The 23,213-nt window shown below is 39.1% G+C and overlaps 1 protein-coding gene across 8 annotated transcripts in view; it reads left to right on the forward strand.

Annotated features, from left to right (window-relative positions):
• Positions 1–23,213, forward strand: part of DOCK10 (dedicator of cytokinesis 10) — a 297,557-nt gene that overhangs the window by 179,916 nt on the left and 94,428 nt on the right. For all 8 annotated transcript variants that reach the window (XM_043909860.1, XM_043909862.1, XM_043909859.1 and 5 more), the window contains exons 8-13: positions 8,174–8,357; positions 9,801–9,886; positions 10,161–10,244; positions 10,364–10,519; positions 21,103–21,324; positions 21,513–21,635. In XM_043909860.1, the coding sequence (XP_043765795.1) occupies positions 8,174–8,357; positions 9,801–9,886; positions 10,161–10,244; positions 10,364–10,519; positions 21,103–21,324; positions 21,513–21,635 (855 nt within the window). The remainder of the gene's footprint in view (positions 1–8,173; positions 8,358–9,800; positions 9,887–10,160; positions 10,245–10,363; positions 10,520–21,102; positions 21,325–21,512; positions 21,636–23,213) is intronic.

The raw sequence follows: 23,213 nt of genomic DNA on the forward strand, positions 1-23,213 counted from the left end.
CAGGCTTCAGTCCGTGGTATTGCAAAGAGTTGGACACAACTGATTGACTAACACTTAAAGCTGGCTAATTTATCCACTTCTTTCTTCATTCATTTATTCACTCATCCAACAAGCTTACTTAGTACTTATGACATGCTAGAAATGTGTTTAAGCATTAGGAATTCCTTGCCAAAATCATAACCAGAGGAGGACATAGGCTCATAACTATTACACAATTTCTCAAGAGCTATAATGGTGGTATAAATGTACTTTCTATGGAATGTTCTAGGAGCACAGAACAGTGATAAACTCTTCTGGGTTGGCTAGAAGAATGCCTGGGGGGGGGGGGGGGGGGGGAGAAACAGGCACATAGGTAGGAATTCCCAAGGTAGATTCTGCACGTTAAAGCAGAGTTGAATAATCCTACTTTATTTTCCAATAAATAGTCATTCACATATCTGGGATCATGCACTCTATCTTTTAAAGAGTTCAGCCCTATATCCCTGTCTTTATATTCTTCTTTATCATAAGCTTGTTATCCTTTATAGAAGGAGGGACCTTTAGTTTCTTGAGATCCCTTTGGGAAGATAGACATCTAGGTCCTTGTCACCTTGTACCTGGATCCCAGTTCTTACATATTTGCTTACAGCTCTTTCTGACAGATTCTGAATGATACAGTGCACTTTTAGTCATTGTTCTAGCAAGCTTTCAGGTACAAAATGTGCCTGAAGATGAAACATGTACACACAGAAGCACAAAGCAAATGAATAATAGGATGAGTCAGACCTATTTTGTTAAGAATCACTGTCAGTTTCACTTGAATAAAACAGAGAAGAAAAACAAAGAGTTTGCCTCAGAAAGTGCTACCTACCACCCAGCATTCTCAGTGTGTTCCAGCTCATAACACTCTTTTGTGAATAAGCCGTTATAGTTGCTTCATTCAAACCCATCCTATAGCACCATGCTTTCTTAGGAGTATACCTTGGAATTCTCAGAAATATTTTCAAGGGTTACTTCAAGTAGAAAGAGACTCCTACCCAAAATTCTCAGAGACTGCGAGCATTAGTCACTCAGTCCTGTCTGACTCTTTGCTGTCTCACAGACTGTAGCCCACCAGGCTCCTCAGTCCATGGCATTTTTCAAGCAAGAATACTAGAGTGGGTTGCCGTTTTCCCCCTCCAGGGGATCTTCCCAATCCAGGGATTGAAACCGAGTCTCTTTTGTCACCTGCATTTTAGACAGATTGTTTACCTGTTGAGCCATCAGGGAAGCCCCTCAGAGACTTTAGGTGATGTTTATGGTTAGGAATTTCCTGATCTTGGTAAAATAGAGACCTAATAGTAGTTTTCCACTTTTTTGTAATGTCATGAAACGGTACTAGATCTGTTTTATACCCCTCATTTCCAGTCTGAAGCAGAACTTCCAACTTTTGCTATTTCAGTTTTGATCTGAGACTAAGGGCTATTTAAACCTAATGTATCCTGTCTTGTTCCTTCAGAGTCTTCTCATTTATTCATTCATTCATTTATCCATCCATCCATCCCAGATCCTGCCACTGTGAATAGAGTAAATAGCCCAGGAATCCCATGTACCTAGTGCCCCAATATTAACAGTGACAATGACTGATGTCACTTTATACATAAAGGCTTAAAGCTGAACGGGCTTCCCAGGTGATGCAGTGGTAAAGACTCTGCCTGCCAATACAGGAGACCCAGGTTTGATCCTGGGTTGGAAAGATCCCTTGGAGAAGGGCATGGCAACCTGCTTCAGTATTCTTGCCTGGAAAATCCCATGGACAGAGGAGCCTGGTAGGCCGCAGTCCATGGGGTAGCAAAGAGCCGGACACGACTGAGCACGCACGCACGCATGTGGAACTGAACACTGTTAATTTCCTCCTAGGTGCTGGATCTGCCACCTTGTGGATATAGGTCCCAAAATAATGGCCTTTGAGGCTTAACCAAAGTCTAAAAATTCAGATGGTTTCTGCAGCACAGGCCACTATAGGAAGGAAGCAGAGTCACTTCCTTCTCCTGTTTGAGATAACACAGAACATCTTAGACTGTGTGTGCCCACATAGAGACAGTCATACTGGGAAGGGAAAAAAAAATGTGTACCTGAAAACAAATTTAGAAGTCACCTATAACCTATAAACCCCCCAGCAAACCTTGGTGGTTAAGAATCTCACTTCCCGTGATAAAAATAAAAACCAGAATGACACTTGTAATCTTCTTCATCTAATATATTATTTGACAACAGTTCGTGGAAAATGCATTATTATTGTCTCAATTTATTAAAATAAAGCTCAGAGAGATAAAGTGACTTGCCCAAGCAACAGAGCTAATAAGTGGAAAAATTAGATTTGAGGCTGAGGAAACTCCAGATTTACAGAAAGATGCCCAGGGAAATACTTTGGTGATCATATATCTAGTGGGTATGCTTGCATAGATACATATTAATACATTTATCCTACATAAGCCAACAGGCAGAAGAAACACTCTGAAGATAGATGTGTGTCATTTTAAGCCATGAAATTTAAATGTAGGATTTATTTCAGCAAATATTTATGGAAAATTTTGCTACATGCGAAGCTTTGTGAAAAAGCAAAACATAAATTAGATGTGGTTCCTGTCTTCAAAGAGCTTCTCGCCTCTGGGAAGATGCACCAAAAAAACACAGAATAAATATAACATGTGCATGAGTAATTAAACATGTGACACATCTCAAAAATTAGGTTCTGATATCATATGCAAGAATTATATTACCGCATGATACCACACTATATTATACAAATGTGTGTATGTGTACTCAGCCATGTCCAACTCTTTGCAACCCCATGGACTGTAACCTGCCAGGCACCTCTGTCCACAGGATTTTCCAGGCAAGAATACTAGATTGCCATTTCCTACTCCAATGTAATACATATATTACATATATGTATTTCACATTATATTGCTTGTTTCCTGACATTACATTGCACTAGGATGTAAGTTCCATGGGGACAAGCACATCACTAGAACATTTTTTAATGCTCTCTACCTAGCACATAGAAGATAGCCAATACATTTTTGTATGTATTGAACGAGTATGTATTTGAATGAAAGAACATACAGAAAATGGAAAGGATTGCATGGGTGGTAGCCAGCAATACCAGTAACCTGAATTTGATATTGTGTGGCTCTTCTCCTATTTCTGCAAAATTCTATAAAAGATGCTAGCGACAGGTACAATGGCATATTTTGCTTGGATAACTCCCTTCAATATTCCATCCTCCATTGGCTTTAGTGGTTTCATTGGAGTATCTATTTCAAAGCTTTTCTAGGTGAGCAGTGTGAAAAGCAATCCATTTGCCACAACTCATTAAGCACATCGTATGGCATTAGGACATATTTCCAGTTTGCTTTTATTTATGAAGTCATGTAGATAGACTGTGGTGAGCTTGAATGAACAAAGATGTTGCATCAGTCACCAGGGATACTGATTTCAGGAAAATAAAGGAAAATTTGAGGAGTGAGAAGAAGAATATGATTACTTCTTGATTATCATTTTAATGACTTAACATTGCATTTCACGGTTATTAAAGTGTCCCATTGGTTTTCTACTTCTGGCCCTTTCTTTTTTGCTGTTTTATATGCCATTATCTTGAAGATTACAGAGGATGAGATAGAAAACCACTTAAGGCATCTTAATCTTCCCCAGCATAAGCTTCTCTGCACTGAAAGTAGTTCTCTTTCACTCGAAGGAGAAAAAGATAATTTGGCTTTTGAAAGAAGTTGTGAATAGAATGTTTATTTCATTTATAAATACCTCTTTTTGAGAAACAAGGGCTTGTTATATTTTGCTCAAATTTTAAAAAGTTTTTAATATTGTTGAAGTTGTCAGCCATATTTAATTCACTTAAAGTACAGAAGGCAATTTAGAAAATCAATTTTTGTAATTTTTTATTAGCTCCTTGACATCTCCATTTGAAAGTATGTTGCAGCTCAATCCACTTTTAATTTGGACCTAATACAAGCATTTTATACAGCTTTGCATCTACCGTTCCCCATTATTTACAGCATCAGATTAGTCAAGCAGATTCTTTCATTTGTTTGTTTTCAAGAAAACACTGAGATTTGTTTGCATTCTGCTGCACTCAGCTACTTTAGATCTGCTCTGAGCACTTCTATTTCTTTCCTGAGTGTCTATTCTGTTCCCGTGGTGTTTTGAAGGTATAATACTGTCGTGGGAAGCATGTCTGTCTTTTATTCCTGCTCTCAGCCATCTCTCTTTGCCCTTAGACCCTCTCTGTCAGTTCAGGTCAGAGGCAGGTTTATGGACCTCCTTCTTCAGCACCCAGGGAAGTATGTGGGAGGGTGTGTGAAGGAGTCTGGCCCTCCCTCATGAGGAGAGCATAGCTTCTAAGAATTTGCATTCTTAAAGAAACTACCCAGATGTTTGCTTTGCATAAGAAATGTTGGGGTCACTGCCTTTCCAGCCACCGCCCCCCCACCCCCGTTCTGTTAACACTGAAGCCAAGATGATCTCAAAAAGCTGGGTGTGGATTACATAAGTTTATGCATTTGTCAAAAGCTTGATTTGTGTATTTCACTCTATATAAATTTAACTTTAGTAAGGGAATTTATACAAATATATGTATATATATAAAACTGTGGCATTTTACTAGTCAAAGGTATCCTTTCTGTATTCTCACAGAACACAGAGGGTTCTGTAAGAATAGTAGTATTTTCATGTTGCAATTCTGATGCTGCAGTAAACAATCCTGTTCTCAAAAAAGAATGTTTATACCTTGATTTTTATTCCTCTACTTCAGTACATTCATACAGAAGTTAAGCACATTTCTCTTCCAATTTCACATTTGGGTGATGAATTGGTTAACACCTGTCTCCTTTGTCTGGGCAGAGACCTTGTCTGTTTTCGCCCAGCACAAAATACAAACCCAACAGAACCTCTTTAAGAATGAACACTATCACTGCACTGAGGATAACTAGTCACCTTCTGCCCTGTTCTCATGGGCTATTGAAAATGCCAGTCTGCAAGGGAATCCTTACAGGGCAAAGAAATAATAATAATTAACAATAATGGGAAAGTATGAATATGAGCAAAGCACTTGTCCTTGGCAGAGTCTAGAAAGTGCCACTTGAGCTGTGAAACCCCACAGTGAGGATCACAGTTAGTTTTTTAGCTAATTCTTTTTCCTCCTTCAACCCCCAAATTTTTCTTTTTCCTGAGGCTTGTATGTTGCCCCAATGTCTACTTTCAGAAACCAGCACCCCCAGGCATGGCTGCCCCTTTAGAGTGTGATAATGCCCAGCAGGTGGCAAAGAAGAACGGCAGCCAATGAACATCTTCCTTGTGCTGGGTTGTCTCAGTTCAGTTCAGTTCAGTCACTCAGTCGTGTCCGACTCTCTGCGACCCCATGAATCGCAGCACGCCAGGCCTCCCTGTCCATCACCAACTCCCAGAGTCTACTCAAACTCATGCCCATCGAGTCGGTGATGCCATCCAGCCATCTCATCCTCTGTCATCCCCTTCTCCTCCTGCCCCCAATCCCTCCCAGCATCAGGGTCTTTTCCAATAAGTCAACTCTTCGCATGAGATGGCCAAAGTACTGGAGTTTCAGCTTCAGCATCAGTCCTTCCAGTAGGGCTGATCTCCTTTAGGATGGACTGGTTGGATCTCCTTGCAGTCCAAGGGACTCTCAAGAGTCTTCTCCAATACCACAGTTCAAAAGCATCAATTTTTCGGCGCTCAGCTTTCTTTATAGTCCAACCCTCACATCCATACATGACCACTGGAAAAACCATAGCCTTGACCAGACGGACCTTTGTTGGCAAAGTAATGTCTCTGCTTTTTAATATGCTGTCTAGGTTGGTCATAACTTTCCTTCCAAGGAGGAAGCACCTTTTAATTTCATGGGTTGTCTCAGGGGGTGTTAAAATATAAAGGGATTACTTCCTGTCTCCACCACTTGCTGTCCATGTATTCCAAGCAGGTTTTCATTTGTCTCCTCAAGCCTCAGTGTTTTCATATGCTAAATGGAATGATAACAGTGTCTCTCATAGAGTTGTTATGAGATTTAAATAAAAATGATGACTGTAAAATCCTCAGCACAGTGCCAGATATATAACTGGCAAATGTTTAGTGTCATGTTTGTAGTAGTAATCGTGCTATCGTGGAAGTTGAAAGGAGAAAGCTATTTTGGGAAGTGTCTCAGAGCATCCCAAAGGAAGAGAAGATTACCTGAAGTATATTAAAGATTATTCTCTTTTGCCTCCAAGAAACAGCAATCTTGTTCTCAGAAAGAGTTTATATCTTGACATTTAAGTTGTACCCCCACACTATAGTGACACTGTCATCTTAGACTTCTACTCTTATTTGCATTTTACTTACTTTAATTGTATAGAGTCTTGCTTTACTACAGCTGTGAGTGCTCTTAGGCTTTAGAACAGTGTAGGTGAGAATTGAATACTTGTATCAGAGTTACCTGGGAGTGATTTGAAGATGGAATATCTTCAGGAATTCTTTCAACCACCCCAGGTTGCATAACTCTAGTTATCATTGGGGGAAGTTTCTACTTTGCCTTTATATTTCTAATCTCATGGCAGAAATGTATATAAACTGCTATAATAGTCTGCTTTTATATTACCACTACTTTAATTGTGCTTCTTTGATCTTTAAACAGCTCACTTCTTTTTATAGATTTCACCTTCTGTAAAAGTCTAACCTAAGGTAGTTACTCATCGAATCAGACCACTTCAATTCTCTGCACAACAGAGAATCTCTGTTTTCATTTGTTAGTTTATTTCTTCAGTTGTTCATTCATTCCCAAGGATTGGAACCTCTTCTGTCGCATTCATAAGAAATAATTGTTTTGAATGCACTGTTGTTGAATCCTTCTGTGTGATGTCGCTGTGATAGCATGTAGTGATGCTCCAGCTCTCATGAAGGCAGTTATAAGGGAGGAATATGCTGTGCAAACAAACAAATGAAAGTGAATAAGCATGTAATCCCAAATTTTTGTGAGTACCCTGGAGGACAAGAATCCTGTCCCCAGCTAGGGGAATTGGGAAAGTTTCATTGAGCAAGGACAACTTTAGTTCAGATCTGAAGAGTGAATACAAGTCACCTAAGTACATGAAGGGCAAACATGGTGTTATGTGTATAAATACGTACCTGGTGACTGGGATGGAACGGTTGTTTCAGGCCTTTGTGGCAGCAACAAAGTCTATGATGGGAGCACATCCAACAAACTAGAACAAAACCTCATGGGTTGGTCACAAAATGCAAGTAGAGATATCAAGTAGGACGAAAGTCTGGAGGTTGATGAAGAAGCCAGAGGCAGAGAAAGGAATTGTGAGCCCCTGGCATGCGGGGCTCATTTAAAGTCATTGCACCTGATAAGGAAGAAAAGAGTCTAAGGCGGAGCTAAGGTTAGCATGACAAGTCACAAGGTAAGCAAGAGCCAGTAGAGGTGACTGAAAAGTGGTGGCCATTCAGGAGGAAAGAACACTGGAATAGAGTGTAGTCATGGAAACCAGAGAGAGATGGGTTTCATGAAGGAGGAAGTAGCCACTGTGTCAATTCTGCTGAAAGGTCAGCAAAGATTGTATAGCTCCTCGGGTAGTACAGCAATGTAGAGTTTGTTGGTGACCTTGGCAAGTGCAGCCTCTGGGATATGATGGGGTCAAAAGCGCAACTGGAGTGAGCTGTGGACAGAACACACGGTGAGAAAGTGAAGGTAGCAACTCAAAGCAAGTGTTTAAAGAAGCTTAGAATATACTTCCCCCATGCCTGAAGATGAAATGTTTGAGCCCACATGCTCACCCAGTCAACAAAAACCTTCAAATATCTCTTTGTACAAAAATCCTTGAAAGAAACCAAATAAAATAATTCTTGTAGATGTAGATGTGGTGTACTCAGTCATGTCCGACTCTTTGTGATCCTGTGGATTATAGCCCTCCAGGCCTGTCCCCACCCAGGGAGCGAATCTATTCTCTTATGTCTACTTCATTGGCAGGCAGATTCTTTACCACTAGCACCACCTGGGAAGCCCCAAATAATTCTTACCCATCTAAACTTTTGTCTGTTTTGGAAAATCTAACTTGATGTCACCTCTTTGTGTGGAAAACCCCATAAAAAAGTATCTCTCACTCTCTAAGACTTAGTTGGTGTTTTTTTTCTTTTTATGCTGCAGAATAACAGACTAAGAAAATATGCCTTTGAATTGAAAATGAATGACCTGACCTATTTCGTGTTGGCGGCTGAAACGGAGTCAGATATGGATGAATGGATCCACACCCTCAACCGAATCCTGCAGATCAGTCCTGAGGGGCCCCCTCAGGGCAGAAGGAGCGCAGAGCTCACGGATCTGGGGCTGGGTGAGCACACCACCCCCCTCCCTTGCCAACTGTGACCTGTGCATTTGGTTCATTTTAGCTGCTAGTAACCCTGGGAGCTGTCAGGTCTAGCTCGTCCAACCCTGAGCTATCTGCTCCAGGAAATCACCACCAAACCTTTACTTTTACTGAATAGTGAAGGTCACCTCACAGAGGTATGATTTTTTAGTTGACCGGCAATGATTTGAGGCCGACATCCAGCAAATGATATTGGGAATCATTGATCAGCAATACTAAAAAAAATGACCATGTCTAATGGGATGTTAGAGGGGAGATTCTGTGCTTTATAGATCCCATTAAATTTAATTAATGAACATTACTGTGTAATGACAAATATGCATCCTTTCCTTATAGTTGAAAAGCATCTTTCATGTGTGCTTTTGACCCCATGGAGATAAGGCAAGTTGTGAAAGTTCCATAAATTTTGCATGAGATCAGAGATTTTTATAAGATAAAAAATTTTTCTTCTGCCCATCCCAGTTCTTTCATCAGACTCTAATCCATTCTAGGCAAAGGGAAGAGAGCAAGAGAAAGGGGAAAAAATGGTGAAAAGAAGAGGAGGAAAACAGGTTTATATTAATAGTCATGTGGAAGACAAGTTTATTCTCAGACTCAGTCACTCCTCCCAAAGGAAAACTTCTAAGACATTTTGCACAATACCATGGTACATTAAAACCAGAGAGTCTTTATTTTTTTAGTTAACTTATTTATTTGACTGCACTGGGTATTAGTTATGACACTCAGACTTAGTTGCCCCAGGGCATGTGGGATCTTAGTTCCCCTACAAGGTATTGAACCCACATCCTCTGCATTGGAAGGAAGATTTTTAACCCCTGAACCACCAGGGAGGTCCCCCAAAGAGTCTTTAAGTTCTGGTAGCCTATCATGTAAGAGAGTCATGGATAATGAAGAAGAGAATTAGTGTTGATTTTAACACCTGCTATATACCGTAGTAGGTGTTTTACACTCATGATTTACTTAATAATCATCAACTATAATATTAATGTTTACAGAGTCCTAGAGAGTTTAACTAACTGAAGCTAGAATGTAGGTTTTATGTTGATGGCCTGAGAGTCAGAATTATCAAAAATATTTTCATATTTAAGAAAGCTTTAGTATACATTGATGAAGTGAGACAAGACAACCCCAAGTATAAATGTAGTATTGTAAGGGTCCAGAGTTCTTATGGGCACAGAATGGTGTCATGAAGAGTGTCCCCAAATGATCACCAGGACATCCGCTTTCCAGGCCCAGTTTTTCCAACTATATGGAGGACTAGAGCCAGGGCACAGTGAAGACATCTGCTCACCAGTGTCCCTCCCTCATTGCTCTCGAGTCTAACCCAGGTTCGACATGTCACAGGCTTGAAAAATGAGTGATTCATGAGGCTTATTTAATGACCTGGTCTTGATGTATCTTTTCAAGATTCCTTGGATAATGCTATAACTTGTGAAAGCACACCGGAGGAAGCTGATTCTTCAGACAACAGCCTGCACCCAGACTTCACGAAAGTAATAAAGCTGACATTTTTCTGTGCAAATAAACTCGAATTACTTATTATTTATCGCTTTCATGGAAAAGATGTAAATGCTTTCTTTAAGATTTAGACTAAGAAACACAACAGTCAGAAAACAAAAAGCATGTTTCTGTAAGATTGCAGAGTGTTGATGGATGATATTAAAATAGTGTTAATACTAAGGGACTGTTTCTTAGCCATGTGTATGGGGCTGGGCTGCAGGTTTCTGGCCAAGTAGAAACTAAGAACTAACACTGTTTTCTCTGTAGTACCTCACAGAAACTGAAGAGACTGTCAAAGCAACTCGAAACATGGAGAGGCTAAATCTGTTCTCGCTGGATCCAGATATAGATGTAAGTCGGAATTCTCTTTAAGCAGATGTGAACTTGACTTGTACAGTTGCAGTTTATGATTTAGAAGCTCTTTTCTTATGATGGGTATCTGTTGAGTAAAACTTTTCAAACTTTTTTAGAGCTTGAAACTTCAGAAAAAGGACCTTTTAGAACCTGAGTTTGTGATCAAACCATTTGAAGAGAAAGCCGCCAAGAGAATCATGATCATTTGTAAAGCTCTCAACTTAAATCTTCAGGGATGTGTGACAGAGAATGAAAATGATCCGATAACGAATGTAAGTTTCTCTTCTGATACATCCTGTACCCATCAGCCAACATCACACCACCCTCGTTAAAATCTTTTCTATTCCTGATGATTCCAGGCACTGAGTTCACACCTTCTATTGTACCAAGGAATATGATTGACAGCATTTTTCCACTTGACTAAAGTGCACAAGTTCTGAAGTGGAATTGTCAATTACACTGCCACAAAATTTCCCTTTTAACATAGAGAAGAAGTAAGAAAGGGACTCTGCTTTATGGTTCTTTCCTTTAAATCAGCCCAATAGTTCAGAGTTTCCAGATACACTGTATCTTCCTGGTGGAACTTGAGATGGCTTTTAAATCCACATTTTTATTTTAATGTTCATATGTTAATTTTAATGTATATTAGAGAATATTTATAATCAACAAATTAACCCTGTGATTTCACAGCTACTATTGCTTACAACAAGGCTAAATAGTGAGTCAAGTAGAATAATATATAAATATTAAATAAATAATACATATAAATGGTAGGGGGAAAAGGTGCTTCACTGATACTTGGGAAACATCACTGTACTCATTAAATCAATACAAGATTCCTCTTCTTACTAAATGGGCTCTCTTGAGAGTTCATTTTTAGTATTCTAGTATTCATTTTAGTATTCTAGTATTCATTTTAGTATTCATTTAGTATTCACAATTCTATACTAATTGTGAATGTGTGGGTGGGACGGGCACATTTTGTTAGCATAAATATTATCAAAGGTTTAACTATAAAGAAAGAAATAAAAAGTACTCAATCTTAACATCAAAAATCATTGTTACTATATTGGTGTGTTCCTTTTCATTCTTTTTTAATGCATTCTGTTCTTATTTCTAATAAATCATCCCTCAATTGTCATCTTTCACCTTAAAGAACTTATTTCCAAATCCATGATACAAGCCACATCTGCTTTTAGAAGGTAGAAACAGTATGACATTTTTCTGCAAATTGTACACACAATCCGTACACCTCTCTATTTATGATATCGGAAAATGAGCCTTGTTAGTTTGACGGTGAGTAGTGGGCAAATGGATGAACCCTTTCAGAAAGACTGTAATCTGCTTCCCTTGGGTCTTCAGGTACCTTAATGCTTCTCTGAGCCTCATTCTTCCTATTCTAGTAGCAGGGTAATGGTGTGTGCTGTGGACCTCAGGTTTAATGAGGAGAATTTGTAAATATGATGCATGCAAAATATTGATGTTTTCACTGTTACCTATGAGATTCTTGTTGACAAATGAGCTAAAACAGAAATGTATTTCTGGTAAGAATCTTCTCCCCAAATGAAGCTTCTTCATATTTTATAACCTGTAACTTGCCCTAGGTATGTGACAGAGTGAAAGTAGTTAAAGTTGAATTTATTCATTCTCCAGCAAATACTTTATTCAGTGCACCTAATGGAGCCAGACTTGTTCTGGTTCATTTCAGTTCAGTCGCTCAGTCATGTCCAACTCTCTGTGACCCCAAGGACTGCTGCACGCCAGGCCTCCCTGCCATCACCAACTCCCGGAGTTTACTCAAACTCATGTCCATTGAGTTGGTGATGCCATCCAACCATCTCATCCTCTGTCAGCCCCTTCTCCTCCCACCTTCAGTCATTTCAAGCATCAGGGTCTTTTGCATTGAGTCAGTTCTTCACATCAGATAACCTAAGTATTGGAGTTTCAGCTTCAGCATCAGTCCTTCCAATGAACACTCAGGGCTGATCTCCTTTAGGATGGACTGGTTGGATCTCCTTGCAGTCCAAGGGACTCTCAAGAGTCTTCTCCAACACCACAGTTCAAAAGCATGAATTCTTCAGTGCTCAGCTTTCTTTATAGTCCAACTCTAACATCCATACATGACTACTGGAAAAACCATAGCTTTGACTAGACAGACCTTTGTCAGCAAAGTAATGTCTCTGCTTTTCAATATGCTGTCTAGGTTGGCCATAGCTTTTCTTCCAAGGACTCTTTGTGACCCCATAGACTATACAGTCCATGGAGTTCTCCAGGCCAGAATACTGGAGTGGGTCACTTTTTTCCCTCTCCCGCAGATCTTCCAAACCCTGGAATCGAACCGGGGTCTCCTGCATTGCAGGCAGATTCTTTACCATTTGAGCTATCAGGGAAGCCCCAGACTTGTTCTAAGTACTGGAGAAACAGCAGGGAATGAGATGAACAAGATCCCTGGCCTCTTGGAGATTAGAATCTTTGGAAAAGACCGAAGTAAATAAGGAAATAAATGAATTAACAAGAAACTTGCAGACTGTGCAGAGTTCTTTAAAGTAAATCAATATAGAGAGATATGATACAGAGGAACTGAGAGGAGGGCTACTGAGGATAAGATGACCACAGGAGACCTCTCTGAGAGGGTGACATTTGAACAGAGACCAAGGTTGAGAAAGGGAAAACATCAGGTCAGGGCAAAAGGTTCCAGGCAGAAGAAAGAACAAGTGTGAAGTTCCCTGAGACCGGTAAACATTAGCAGATTCTAGAAACTGAAAGGAGATAGTGAAGGGAAGGGCAGACCAAGAGGGGATGGGAGAAACAGCACAGAGTAAGAGTAGAGAGCATCTTCTACACTGTAGTGAAGTTTGGATTTATCCTTAGTGTAATTGGAGGCTATCCTAGGGTTTGAAGCACTTTAAAATGGTTTGATCTAATTCTAATTCTTAATTCTAATTTAAGAATTTGTGTTCTTAAAATATCCCATCAGAGGAATGGACTGAAAGAAACAGGTGATGAAGGAAAACAGAAGTTTATTTCTGTTCACTGTGAACTGTTCAGTTCACAGTGTGGCTTGCTCTAGGACTGGCAAAGAGGAAGGAAAGGAATGGATGGATTTGACTGATGTTTTGTAAATTGAATTGACAGATTTTTTGGATATATGGGATATACAGGATAAGGAGAAGAGAAATCTCAAGGATGAGTCTCTAGTTTTTGCTTTAGACGCTTATAGGCATAAGGGTGCCATTACTAGGAGGACAAGACTAGAGGAAGAGCAGATTTGGGGGATACAGGCCAAAAAGTACATTATGGACATGTGAAGCTTAATTGGCCTATTCAATATCCAAATCGAGATGTCCATTAGGCAGATTCAAATACATGTTTGGAACTCAAGGGAATGGCATGAACAGAGATATAAATCTGAAAGGCTAGTCCAGGCGGTAACACACAGGGAATCATGTAGAAATTTATATGTATGTAGGAAATATTAAATGGATGAATACTGAAGTGACCAAAGAAAACTCAGAAGGAATGGTCGTTGATGTAGGGATAAACCAGGAAAGACTGACTCATGATGCCAAGAAAGAGTCAGCTGTGTGGAATGGTGCTAAGAAGCTGAGTAACATGAAGCGAGAGAAGAGCATGGTAGATGTGGCCACATGGAGGATGATTATAGCAGGAAAAATGTTCCTTTATGTGAAAGTGTTAGGAGGAGTATTCAGAACATATTTTCACTTGGGATTTAAAAAAAAAAAAAACCTAGAAACTTAGTCTTGAAACTATTTAGAAATATCAGAAAAATTTAACCTAAATCATAGTATCACTTAGTCAGTTTATTAAATAAAAATGAATTCTCTTTTGACCAAATACATCCTTGTGGTTGTTGTTTAGTTGCTAAGTCATGTCTGACTCTTCTGCAATCCCATGGACTGTAGCCCACCGGGCTCCTCTGTCCGTGGGATTTCCCAAACAATAATGCTGGAGGGGGATGCCATTTCCTTCTCCACGAGATCTTCCCAACTCAGGGATCAAACCCAGGTCTCTTGCATTGGCAGGCAGGTTCTTTACTGCCAAGCCACCAGGGGAGCCAAAGTACATCCTTAAGTGTGATTCAAAACTCAAATTTAGAAACAAACATCAAAGAGAATGGGCTTTCTTTCCAGTGCCAGGGGCATGTGACTCCCTCCACGTGGATTCCTGTGTGTGCGTGTGAAGTCATATCGGTCGTGTCCGATTCTTTGTGACCCTATGGACTGTAGCTCTCAAAGTTCCTCTGTCCATGGAATTCTCCAGGCAAGAATACTGGAGTGGGTTGCCATTTCCTTCTCCAGGGGATCTTCCCAACCCAAGGATCGAACCCGCATCTCTTAAGTCTTGTGCATTAGAGGGCAGGTTCTTTACCACTAGCACCACCTGGGGAGCCCGTTGGAGTCCTATCTTTATATTAAAGCCCATATTCAGAAGCTAAATGTTTGTATCTGGCGCAGTCTCGGGCAAGAGAATATGTCCAATTCAAAGAGCAGCTTTTGGGAGTGCTTTCATATCTCTCAGACCAAAGGGATAAGTTGTTTTCAAGTGCTCTGTATGTCTGTATTATTTTTAATTAATTTTGTAATTGATACAAATGCTAAAACAAAAACTAAGACAATATCTTTAAGAATAATTTCATAGTGCTTATAAAAAATGTAAAAAACTGGTAAAACAGCCTCATCTGGACTCAACTTCAATTTTATATGTAATGACATTGTTTTAAAAAATCTTTTTGTGATTATTCAGTGACACTCATTTATTCATGTCGCTATTTTTAAACTCATTGTTTTTAACTCAGCGAACATGCTTTTAAACTAATTGAAATGTTTCTCCAAGTTGCTGAAGAGCCAACAACAATGCAGTTGCATTTAATGAATGAGCTTTTAAAAAGACTCCCCAAAAGAACTTTTTCATGATGAGGAAACAATACTTGACAGCATATAATTTTTCAGTCAGTCAATTGAAAACCAACTTCAAGTTGATGGCTTTAGAGTATAAAATATTTCTTTGAAAATAGAAATTGATCCAAAAATCTGAACTAATGAAGCTGCTTTACAGCAGAAGTACATTTAGAATTTCATGTTCTTAAATTTTTTAAAGAGTACAGAGTTTAAAGAGTACAGAATTTTAAGCAAGAAACCTCTGATGATTCCTTGGGCTTTGTAGGTGCTTTGCTAAACAAATATTTATTGAAAAACCAGTGATTCAAAATGTAAGATGTGACATTTAAGTTGAAAAGGTGGATTGGAAGAAATAAGTGAATCACCATATGAGCTTTATTTTTGATTGATTATCAAAGCAGGTAATTTATTTGAATTAACAAAGCAGAAGTGAAAATCAAAAGGCAGCAATCTGCGAAATAATAATAATAAGGATTTTTTCCTTTGACCTTCAATGTGTTTTGGGTTCCTACCTGAATTATTTCATTTAATTTTGTATTTTTCAACTCTTGGCAGACTACCAGTACCACAATCCAAGAGTTTTTCTAAATTAAATTGGTAAAATATGAAACTTTTACATTTTGTCTTATTTTTTTTTGATTTGTTGAATTTTATTTTATATGTATAATTCTAACAGTAAGGGATCTGCCAAATATTGCTAATATTAAGGAATTAAACTAATACCCTTATTATAAGCTAGCATATTCTTGAATTTCAAAGAACACAAGATACTTATTAAACATTCAGCAAAATCTATGGCATGAGTGAGTCTGTACAGTGATAAACTTGCTCACAATGTATTTTTTGTATCTAACCTACCTATCCACAGAATAGGTGGATGAGAGACATCAGTTCAAGATTAAGTAGCATAAAAAAAAACTTTAAAAACTTTTTATAAGTATATATATTTTAGAAGTCTATAATTAATCACATATGTATGTATTTACATATGTATATATATAATTAGTCACGTGTATATATGTACATATATCTGTGAATATAATTACATATCTATATTTCTGTCCTATTTAAATTCTGTTGCATTTGACATTTTTCTAGTTGAAAATTATTTCTTTATTAAATCTTTCTTCTTCAGTGTCTGCGATACTCTGGCAGCATTAAACTTGTCAACTTTATCAACTTGTTTTAAAAAATCCCTCTCCACTCCCCAGTCTTCTTTGTAAACTGGTTTTCCTACTCCCATCTTTATCCCATGCATGTTCATATTTCCTAGGATGCCATTCTGCCATTTCCTAGGATTTTCTCTTTTTTTCTTTTCATGCTTGAACAGGAACCCACATACCCAAATCTTTCGTTTTCAGCTCTCCAGCCCAATTTCCTTGACTGAGCTCAACACCCATATACCCCACTGCTCCTGGAATGTCCTACAAATGACTTTCTGTACTGAAGAATTCATCTTTGTATCTTCATCCTATACATTAGTGAATGGCATTGTCATTCACTTGATCTCTATAGTCCCAAACCTGAGAATTTTCTTTAATTCATGCCCCTGTGAACCGTCTCTCCAACCAACCAACACACACACATGCAGTGAGTTTCCAAGGCTTCTAGTACCTAATGTACTTCCCTAGTGTTTCTCAAGTGTATTTTCTACAAACACATCCTCATGTTGTGTTTCCACTCTGATCTCACTCTAAACCTGTGTTTGTTCATGTCTTTGTGACTTTGCCTATGTCACTCCACCTACTAGAAGCCCTTATAAACTCCTCTTTACCAAACTTCTACTTTTTCACTCAAACAAGAAACTCTTCCTTCCATCTTCCTTTACGTTCTCATTTTCCCTTTATTCACATCTTCCTCTTCCTTCCTAGCATGGTAGCAAGAGGTCGAGGGGGCAGTCACACTGAGGCTTGGAGCTGAGTGAGCCCAAGAACCCCAGATGTTTCGGGGGAGAAAGCCACATGGAGACTCAGAGGTGCCTTGCCCTTGGACTTGTCAGGAAGTGGGGCACTGTACAAGGCAGTACAGAGGAGGCAGCTAGAGAAGATGCTGCTATGATTGGGAGATTGGTTACTTTGAAACCAAAGGTAAACTGATTGAAGAAATAAGTAATTAATGATGAGTCAGGTTTTTCACAACCGGAAGAAATATTTACAAATATGAAAAAGGGAAAACTTAAAAAAAAAAAAAAGAAAGAAAAAGGGAAAACTTAGCAAGAACCTTTGAGGATCTCGATTGGAAATGGAGCTACAGCATGAACCCATGAGTTTTTCGCAAATATTCACATACAGATAGTGATAAAGAAATCATTGTTAACACAAGTTCATGTGCCTGAAGTACAATGAGGTTGAACAAACTGAAACAGGAGTTTGGAGCAGAGAAAGGTTATTTCAAGGCCATGCAAGGAGACTGGTTGGCTCATGCCCTAAAAAACCTCTAGCTCTCCAAAAGGTTTCAGCAAAACGTTTTTAAAGGGAAGATGACAGGGGCATCTCAGGGTATGTGATCAGCTTGTGAACAGTTCTCTGATTGGCTGATTGTGAGGTAGCAGGGTCCTGTCACAGGGGTTAACATTATTCATCCTTAGGCTCCAGGAGGCCTGGGGTTATGTGCTCAGGGTCATGAAGTAGTTCTTCCTTTTTTTGGTGGTCACGGGGGGGTTCACATCTGCAGAACAACTCAGGAAATCTGCATGAAATACTATTACCTAGGGCTTCCCAGGTGGCTCAGTGATAAAAGAATCTGCCTGTCATTGCAGGAGATATGGGTTTGATTTCTGGGTCAGGAAGATCCCTGGAGAAAGAAAGAAAGTGAAGTCGCTCAGTCGTGTCTGATTCTTTGCGACCCCATGGACTGTGGCCTACCAGGCTCCTCTATCCATGGGATTTTCCAGGCAAGAGTACTGGAGTGGGTTGCCATTTCCTTCTCCAGGGGAATCTTCCCGACCTAGGGATCGAACCCGGGTCTCCTGCATTGTAGGCACAGGCTTTGCCATCTGAGCCACCAGAGAAGGCTGTGGAGAAGGAAATGGCAACTTACTCCAGTGTTCCTCCTAGGAAATCCCATGGACAGAGAAACCTGGCGGGCTACAGCCCACGGGGTCACAAAGAGTTGGACACGACTGAGTGACTAAACAAGTATTAATATTATCTAGGTACTTCAGAGAGGGGCTAAAGCCAAGGATACGGGGGAAGGCCTTTCCTGGGAAGGCCCCATGGGGTCCTGCTCAGTCACATTTGTAAATGTGAATATTGTGTGTATGTGTGTGTTTGTGTGTGTGTATGTGTGTGTATGTGTGTGTGTATGTGTGGGTGTGTGTGGGTGTGTGTCCCAGAAACAATGAGCCTAACAAGCACCCAGATCTTGATTTCAAAGTGTCACCCTCACTCACAGGAACCAGGGGTCTTTGAAGGAATGTCTGGGGCATGAAGAGTAAAGATGAATCTGAAAAACCTTCTTGGGTACAGAAAGAGGTACTCCAGAAACGATGAAGACCTGCCATAGAGACACAGGCGCTACACTGAAGGGTGTACCTCTAGCCAAATCTAGGACAACTTGAGTATCACTCTAAATAATGATAGTAAGAGATGGAAATTTATTGAATAAAATCCGTGAGTCTATATACATATCTAAATATATATGTGTGTTATATTATTTTATACAAATATTATATTTTGCATATTATATATAAAATATGTAATAAAATGCCAGTGCAGAGGGTGCAAGTTTGATCCCTGGTCAGGAAACTAACATCCCATATGATGCATGGCTCAACCAAAATAAAGAAAGAAGGAAGGGAAAATATATTTAATGACTATATAACATATGTAATATATAGTATTATAATATGTATTGCATATAACATAAAAGGAAATATTTTATTATATAAATAGTAATGATAGCTTACAGTGAATAGTGTCAAATTTGTGATCTCCAAAGATTTAATTTCAGGAACAGGGACCAGGCTTGATCACTCAAGAGCTTCTGTGTTTTTAAAGTATGGAAAAGGGACAGAGAAAGCTCCTGACACAGACATCAGAAGGTGGACAGAGAGTGTCCCCCTCGCTAGTCTAAGCGAGGGAATTATAACTTTTTAACTTAGTTACTACAATAAATCAAAAGAATATCTCAAGGTTGTAAAGATCTTACTCGACCCACTTCCATAATTTACATTTTAAGATTACAGGATTAGAGCTAGCAATAGAAAGATTTTACCAGACCCACTCCCATAATGTATACATTCTAAGATATCAGGAGTAGTCAGAAGGTTTTCAGAAAGAATGCTCAAACTACCACACAGTTGCACTCATCTCACATGCTAGTAAAGTAATGCTCAAAATTCTCCAAGCCAGGCTTCAACAGTACGTGAATCGTGAACTTCCAGATGTTCGAGCTGGATTTAGAAAAGGCAGAGGAACCAGAAATCAAATTGCCTACATCCGTTGGATCATCAAAAAGGCAAGAGAGTTCCAGAAAAACATCTGCTTTATTGACTGTGCCAAAGCCTTTGACTGTGTGGATCACAATAAACTGTGGAAAATTCTTCAAGAGAGGGGAATACCAGACCACTTTACCTGCCTCTTGAAAAAATCTGTATGCAGGTCAGGAAGCAACAGTTAGAACTGGACATGGAACAGACTGGTTCCAAATAGGAAAAGGAGTACGTCAAGGCTGTATATTGTCACCCTGCTTATTTAACTTATATGCAGAGTACATCATGAGAAATACTGAGCTGGATGAAGCACAAGATAGAATCAAGATTGCCGGGAGAAATATCAATAACCTCAGATATGCAGATGACACCACCCTTATGCAGAAAGTGAAGAAGAACCTCTTGATGAAAAGTGAAAGAGGAGAGTGAAAAAGTTGGCTTAAAGCTCAGCATTCAGAAAACTAAGATCATGGCATCTAGTCCCATCACTTCATGGCAAATAGATGGGGAAACAGTGACAAACTGTATTTTCTTGGGCTCCAAAATCACTGCTGATGGTGACTGCAGTCATGAAATTAAAAGACACTTATTCCTTGGAAGAGAAGCTATGACCAACCTAGACAGCATATTAAAAAGCAGAGACATTACTTTGCCAACAAAGGTCCATCTGGTCAAAGCTATTGTTTTTCCAGTAGTCATGTATGAATGTGAGAGTTGGACTATAAAGAAAGCTGAGTGCCAAAGAATTGATGCTTTTGAACTGCGGTGTTGGAGAAGACTCTTGAGAGTCCCTTGGACTGCGAGGAGATCCAACCAGTCCATCCTAAAGGAAATCAGTCCTGAATATTCATTGGAAGGACTGATGCTGAAGCACTTTGGCCACCTGATGGCAAGAACTGATTTATTTGTAAAGACCCTGATGCTGGGAAAGGTTGAAGGCAGGAGGAGAAGGGGGGACAGAGGATGAGATGGTTGGATGGCATCACCGACTCCATGGACTTGAGTTTGAGTAAACTCTGGGAGTTGGTGATGGACAGAGAAGCCTGGCATGCTATACTCCATGGGGTCACAAAGAGTTGTACACTGCTGAGTGACTGAACTAAACTGAACTTTCAGAAGGAGAAACTGTTCTCAAGCAGAATACACTGTTGTTATATAATCCTTAGCACAGAGTTTAAACTGAGCTGTTGGTTGTGTAATTATCAGTTCTTGGTTTAAAGGAAAAAAAAAACATTTTACGTGACTAAGACTAAGGAATGTAGAGGGGAAAAAAAAGACATTTGTCCTTTCCTTCTCCTTGAGAATTTCCAGACCCCTATCTCCTCCTTGAGAGCCCCAGGCCCCTCTCTCCTCCTCGGGGACCCCAGACTTCTTATCAACCTGCCTAGGAATTGACTCTCTCAGTAGTATTTTATCTATAGTGTTATTAAATACTGTACTAAGGAGGCTATTGTCTGTGTAATGGTTTTATGTCAAAACCACCAATTCTTTCTTCTTCCCGCAGATTGAGCCTTTTTTTGTGAGTGTGGCACTTTATGACCTCAGAGACAGCAGAAAGATTTCTGCTGATTTCCACGTGGATCTGAACCACACTGCTGTCAGGCAGATGCTCTTAGGGGCGTCCGTGGCTGTGGAAAATGGAAACATAGACACTGTCACTCCCAGACAATCAGGAGAACCTCACATCAAGGGATTTCCAGAAGAATGGCTAAAATTTCCAAAGCAGGTTGCACTTCTGTTTATCTCTCATAGGAGGGAAGATGTTTGTTCCATTGTTCTTACCAATAGATTACATACGATGAGCAGTTTTCTAAATAAAAATTCCCCTTAAAGTTGTACTGTAAAAAGTAGAATTTTGTCTATGTCTTCATTGTGGTTTCCTAGATGCTTATTATTTGTTTTCTTTGTATACAGGCTATATTTTCTGTAAGCAATCCACACTCTGAAATTGTTTTAGTGGCCAAAATTGAAAAAGTACTGATGGGAAACATTGCAAGTGGTGCTGAACCTTATATTAAAAATCCAGACTCCAACAAGGTAATGCATGATCTTTTTATAAATGATTTCAGTTACTTTCCAGAAATAAAAATCATACTGCTGATAGGTTATGGTGAACAATGTCAGATTCCTGATCTCCAAAGAAGACTTAGCTTTGGGATCAGTGACCAGGCTTGATCACTCAAGAGCTTTTGTGTAGCAGAGTTTTATTAAAGTATTAAAAGAGACAGAGAAAGCCTTTGACATAGGCATCAGAAGGGGGACAGAGAGTGCCCCCCTCGCTAGTCTTAGCAAAGGAATTATATACGTTTTCAATTGGTTATTACAATAAATCAAAAGAATGTCTCAAGGTTGTAAAAATTTACCAGACCCACTCCCACAATTTACATTTTAAGATGACAGGATTAGAATTTAACAATAGAAAGATCTTACCAGACCCACTCCCATAATATCCATTATATATCCATATAATCCATACCAGGATTAGTCAGAAGGTTTACAGGAAGGAAAAACTGTCCTCAAGCAGGATACATTGTTGTTATATAATCCTTAGTACAGAGTTTACACTGAATTGTTTGTTGTGTAATCATCTTAAAGAAAAAAAAAAAGTTTTCTGTGACTAAGACTAAGGAATGTAGAGGGAAAAAAGACATCTGTCCTTTTCTCCTCTTGAGGATTCCAGACCCCTGTCTCTTCCTCGAGAGCCTCAGACCCCTTTCTCCTCCTCGGGGACACCGGACTTATCACCCTGCCTAGGAATTGACTCTCTCATTGCCTTGATGAATTACCAAGTTTGATAAATATGAGTCTTGAAATAGTCCCTTGTTAGTGAAACAAGTATCCAGTTGGAAATTTTTAAAGTGTATAGTCTCAGCTTATGCTTTTTGATACAGTAATTGCAACTGAGAATCTATTGGTGAAAATAAATTTATGAGGATAAAATTTTAACCCCCAAGGACTGAAGTGTTAACAATAATGAAAAGTTAGGATTAATCTGACTGGAAACAAGGAAATACAGTTTACTAAGACATCAGCAATGCTTATGCAGAACTAAGTGAAAAAGTAAAATAGTTGTTTACCAAGTTATAATAATACCTAAATGAAGAAAGAAAGAGGAAAGAAAATGCCATAAGTTCCTTAAATGGTGGGACTGCAGGACATTGTTTCTGCTTTCTTTTTTCAATTACTGCATTTTTAAAATAATTGAATATTATTATTTTAATAGAAAATAAATACAAAAAGTTTTTATTATCCACTTAAAGATGTATATTGGAAAATAATGTGTAATAATTGAATTTGAGGTTGTGTGACAGTTTAGGACCGTGTCTAACATATTTATGAGAGAGTGCTTTAAAACCCATCCTGCCACCTATTTTTGTAAATAAAGTTTTATTGAAACACAGCTATACTGATTCATTTAAGATTATCTATGGCTGCTTTCCTGCTGTGGTGTCAGAGCTAAGAAGCTGAGACAGAGAGTACATGGCCCGCAGATCCCTACAGAACAAATTTGCTGACTGCTGTCATAACAAATAAAAATAAATATAGGACAAACTATGAATGTAAATTTGATAACTCTTTCCATTCAATATTTTAAGGTCTCTTAAGTCAGGAAAA

The sequence above is a fragment of the Cervus elaphus genome, chromosome 8, assembly GCF_910594005.1.
Source record: "Cervus elaphus chromosome 8, mCerEla1.1, whole genome shotgun sequence".
Taxonomy (NCBI): domain Eukaryota; kingdom Metazoa; phylum Chordata; class Mammalia; order Artiodactyla; family Cervidae; genus Cervus; species Cervus elaphus.